The 5000-nt window shown below is 49.2% G+C and overlaps 2 protein-coding genes across 5 annotated transcripts in view; one reads left to right on the top strand and one right to left on the bottom strand.

Annotated features, from left to right (window-relative positions):
• zdbf2 (zinc finger, DBF-type containing 2) overlaps positions 1–5000 on the top strand; it is an 11828-nt gene that overhangs the window by 6808 nt on the left and 20 nt on the right. For 3 of the 4 annotated variants that reach the window (XM_080054325.1, XM_080054324.1, XM_080054322.1), the window contains 4 exons: positions 1–390; positions 904–1089; positions 1468–1712; positions 4028–5000. The exon at positions 1–390 is cut by the window's left edge and continues 28 nt beyond it; the exon at positions 4028–5000 is cut by the window's right edge and continues 20 nt beyond it. In XM_080054325.1, coding sequence (XP_079910451.1) covers positions 1–390; positions 904–1089; positions 1468–1712; positions 4028–4886 — 1680 coding nt within the window. In that variant the 3' untranslated portion in view covers positions 4887–5000. Of the gene's footprint in view, positions 391–903; positions 1090–1467; positions 1713–2708; positions 2739–4027 lie in introns of all 4 variants that reach the window. The other variant, XM_080054323.1, reaches the window with a different exon arrangement.
• Positions 4996–5000, bottom strand: part of dytn (dystrotelin) — a gene marked incomplete at both ends in the record, with an annotated part of 13820 nt that continues 13815 nt past the window's right edge. The window contains one exon of the mRNA XM_080054321.1: positions 4996–5000. This exon is cut by the window's right edge and continues 22 nt beyond it. Within this exon, the coding sequence (XP_079910447.1) occupies positions 4996–5000 (5 nt within the window).

Here is a 5000-nt window from a genome sequence, read left to right as displayed (position 1 = left end):
TCCATGGCTGCGCTGTCTTCCTGTCCGTCGGCCGATCCGGAGAGGCTGTTACCACGGGAACAGGGCCCTGGCCCCCCCCACACACACACTGAGCCCCCGCAGCGCCCGCCAGCTAACGATGCTAACGATGCTAACTCTGACCCACTCAGCCCCGGGGGGTTAGGGCCGTGTGGACCAATCAGAGCAAAGCACACGGAGGCCACGCCCCCATATGATCAGGCCACGCCCCCCCTCCATAGGAAAGCTCACAGGAAAACCAACCGACGGAAACACAGCGACTCATCGCCTGAACATTCCCCTCAGACACACACTGACACACAGAGCCCTGGACCAATCACAGAGCAGCACACTCCTTCTACACACAGTGAGGACTGGGACACACCTGTGCAGGTGAGTGAGTCACACAGTGATCTGTCTGTCTGTCTGTCTGTCTGTCTGTCTGTCTGTCTGTCTGTCTGTCTGTCTGTCTGTCTGTCTGTCTGTCTGTCTGTCTGTCTGTCTGCCTGCCTGTCTGTCTGTCTGTCTGTCTGTCTGTCTGTCTGCCTGCCTGCCTGTCTGTCTGTCTGTCTGTCTGTCTGTCTGTCTGTCTGTCTGTCTGTCTGCCTGCCTGTCTGTCTGTCTGTCAGGAGTGAATCAGGCCGATGGCGATGGGAATGTTTTCTAAAGCACCTACTAACAGCTTATAAAGGAAGCCGGCAGCTGATTGGAGGGTCTGTCTCTGCCGACAGCTGATTGGAGGGTCTGTCTGTGCTGACAGCTGATTGGAGGGTCTGTCTCTGCTGGCAGCTGATTGGAGGGTCTGTCTCTGCTGGCAGCTGATTGGAGGGTCTGTCTCTGCTGGCAGCTGATTGGAGGGTCTGTCTCTGCTGACAGCTGATTGGAGGGTCTGTCTGTGTTGTCTAGGTGACAGAGACAGAGGGGCGGGACTACAGCGGTCTGGTAAACGTCACGGTGAATCTGACAGATGAAGGTTTCTACTCACAGCAGCTGCACTCTGCCCTGTACCAGGAAGTGACCTCACAGCCCCCAGCAGCCAATCAGGGGCCAGGCTTTCTCTCTATGATGTCACATAGAGACACCATCACCTTCGTAAGTGTTCTCTACTTATGACATCTATTGCAGTATGTCCGTCCTGGGAGAGGGATCCCTTACTCTGTCGACTCTCCCTGAGATTTCTCAATTTTTTTAATCCCGGTAAAGGGTTTTTACTGGGAGTTTTTTTCTCAGCCGAGCTAAGGGTCTATGGGCAGATAGATAGATAGATAGATAGATAGATAGATAGATAGATAGATAGATAGATAGATAGATAGATAGATAGATAGATAGATAGATAGATAGATAGATAGATAGATAGATAGATAGATAAGGGCAGGGTGTCATACTGTATGGAATGTAAAGCCCACTGAGGCAAATGTCTATTTGTGATTTTGGGCGATACAAATAAAACTGATTTGATTTGATTCACAGCCCCCAGCAGCCAACCAGGAGCCAGGCTTTCTGTCTCAGCCAATAGAAACAGAGGGGGAGGAGCCAGGCTATCTCTCCCGGCCAATAGAAAGCGTGCTCCCGGCCCCGCGCTGCTTCCCTGAGTCGTTCAGAGGGAAGAGCTGGAGGCAGATAGAGAGAGAGGACGAGGACAGAGTGGAGAAGATGGTCAGACAGTTCAGAGGAGGAAGATTCAGGTGTTACTTTGACTCTGACTCACTGGACAGGTGAGAGAGACAGACACACACTGATATACACACTGAGACACACACTGATATACACACTGAGACACTGATATACACACTGAGACACACACTGATATACACACACACACACTGAGACACTGATATACACACACACACACACTGAGACACTGATATACACACACTGAGACACTGATATACACACACTGATATACACACACTGAGACACTGATATACACACACTGATATACACACACTGAGACACTGATATACACACACTGATATACACACACTGATATACACACACTGATATACACACACTGATATACACACACTGATATACACACACTGAGACACTGATATACACACACTGATATACACACACTGATATACACACACTGAGACACTGATATACACACACTGAGACACTGATATACACACACTGATATACACACACTGAGACACTGATATACACACACTGAGACACTGATATACACACACTGATATACACACACTGATATACACACACTGAGACACTGATATACACACACTGAGACACTGATATACACACACTGATATACACACAATGAGACACTGATATACACACACTGAGACAAATGGTAAATGGACTTGTATAGCGCTATATCTCCGTTTATCACAGACTCAAAGCGCTTTACATTGTTTTTTGTACACATTCACCCAGTCACACACACATTCATACACCGATAGCAGCAGCTACCACGCAGGGTAGGCTTAGCACTACGGTGCTAAGCTAACTAAGCTAACTATCGGGAGCAATTCGGGGTTCAGTGTCTTGCCCAGGGACACTTCGACATGAGGCGGGGAGATGGGGGATCGAACCTCCAACCCTGCACACCAGAGGCGCGCTCCCTACCCACTTCGCCACTGCCGATATACACACACTGAGACACACACTGAGACACTGATATACACACAATGAGACACACACTGAGACACTGATATACACACACTCAGACAGTTCAGGAGAGGAACATTCAGGTGTTACTTTGACTCTGAGTCACTGGACAGGTGAGAGAGACAGACACACACTGAGACACACACTGAGACACTGATATACACACACTCAGACACACACTGATATACACACACACACACTGAGACACTGATATACACACACTGAGACACACACTGAGACACTGATATACACACACTCAGACACACACTGAGACACACACTGATATACACACACTCAGACACACACTGAGACACTGATATACACACACTCAGACACACACTGAGACACTGATATACACACACTCAGACACACACTGATATACACACACACATAGGGGAGAACGGGGTAAGTAGGCACACTTTTTACTCTAGTGAGAATTGCTCATCACCTAAACATCTTTCAATAGTCATTCCTACATTAAATTGAAGCTTAAGGTGTTGGCTTGAAATGTGAACCCCTCACTTTTTCTATCTTATTGTAATACAGAAGAAATTAATCATCAAAGACACCCTTACACATTGTGACAACTAACCCCATCAAGGGGTCGGTTGTCACACACTATGGGGTTGTTTGTCACAATGTTATCTTAATGGGAATAATCTTAAAAAGAAGGAAAGAAAGCAGAACTAAATTTGAAAGTTTAATTGCATTGTCAAGTTGACAAATAGGCCTACATAACTTACTGTAGCCTTGGCAGCTGGTCTAGTTTGGGATGCACTGGGTTGTTTTGATTTTGTTGCCCTTTTTTCTTTTGCATGCTAGCTGCCTTTTCCTGCTCTATTCTTTCCTTCTCTGGGGTGTCAGTGAGGATACAGCTTGACAATTTCTTTTGTTATTGGGTTCCTTTTCTGGCTGCAGCCTTTGGATAACATGTGACAACCAACACCCCCAAAAATGTGACGACCAACCCCAACTTGAATTTCTTGCTAGCATCAAGGCCAACAACCATCTGACAACTAATTAGCTTGCTAACCACAATCTCAACTATAGTTTACCCTTCACACTTTTTATGGGTAACAAGTGTTTTGTTATAAACCCATTGTGTAAAAGCCTAGAAGAAAAATACTGAGGAGCTAAATATTTTCAATTTGACAAAACACAAACAGTCCTCTCACCTCAAATTCAGCAGTCTAACTCCAGGGAAGACTATGTAGGTGACCTCTGATCCCAGTTGTGGATATTTACATACCAACATTTCACAGACAGCGCCTTCTGGTTCCGAGATATAACGATTGTGACAACCAACCCGTGTGACATATAACCCCGTCCTCCCCTATATACACACACAGAGGTTCTCCCACAGATATATGATATAAGTCCGTCTTGTCTTTTCGTTGGTCAGGTTTGGTGGGAGGAGCCAGACCGATAAAGGGGAGGAGCCATACGTCCTGCCCCTATTGGCCGGTGACAGCGATGACTCACTTCCTGTCAGACGGAGGAAGAGGCGGAGCTACAGAGTGACATCACGCTGTCAGGTGGTCAGAGTGAGTCACAGCACTCAGACCAATAACCCCGTCTCATTGGCCCGTCCCTCTGTGTGGCACCGCGAGGCCACGCCCCCCACCGGCCCAGCAGCCAACCAGAGCGCAGCAGAGACCACGCCCCCCACCGGCCCGGCAGCCAACCAGAGCGCAGCAGAGACCCCGGCGCCATGGAGACAGATCCCGCCTTCCTACTCACGCATCATGACACCGCTGCAGCGACGCACCTCATTGGTCTATCTGCTCTGCTCGCCGGACTCCTCCCCTTTCACCACACTAGGCCCCTCCCCTTTAGGCCACGCCCACAGACAGTCCAGGAGGAAGCGCCGACCTCTCGAGCCTCAGGGGTCAAAGGTCAAATACAAACCACTTCCTGTGTGTGTGTACGAGCCGAGCAGCAACCGCATCATGCAGACTGGACACGCCCCCTTAGGCCCCTCCCCCTTAGGCCACGCCTCCTCCTGTGTGCGTCAGCTGTTCAAGAGCCTCAGTCACAACACTAACACCGCCGGCCAATCAGCACGCAGCAGGCCGGTGAGGTCACAAACTAAAGCTATGAGGGGGAGGAGCCAAACAACGAGGACGCAACCTTCGACCCCCAGGAGAACCAACACACACACACAGAGACACACACAGAGAAACAAACACACACACACACAGAAACACACACTCACACCGAGGAGAGAAGGGCTGAGACCGAGAGCCCCGAACCGCCAGTAACACCTGTGTGTGTGTGTGTGTGTCTGTGTGTGTGTGTGTGTGTGTGTGTGTGTGTGTGTGCGTGCGTGCGTGCGTGCGTGCGTGCGTGCGTGCGTGCGTGCGTGTGGTGTCATC

The sequence above is a fragment of the Ammodytes marinus genome, assembly GCF_949987685.1.
Source record: "Ammodytes marinus genome assembly, contig: scaffold_306, whole genome shotgun sequence".
NCBI lineage: Eukaryota > Metazoa > Chordata > Actinopteri > Uranoscopiformes > Ammodytidae > Ammodytes > Ammodytes marinus.
The sequence above is the reverse complement of the archived record's forward strand: the minus strand, read 5'-3'. Positions and strand labels throughout refer to the sequence as shown.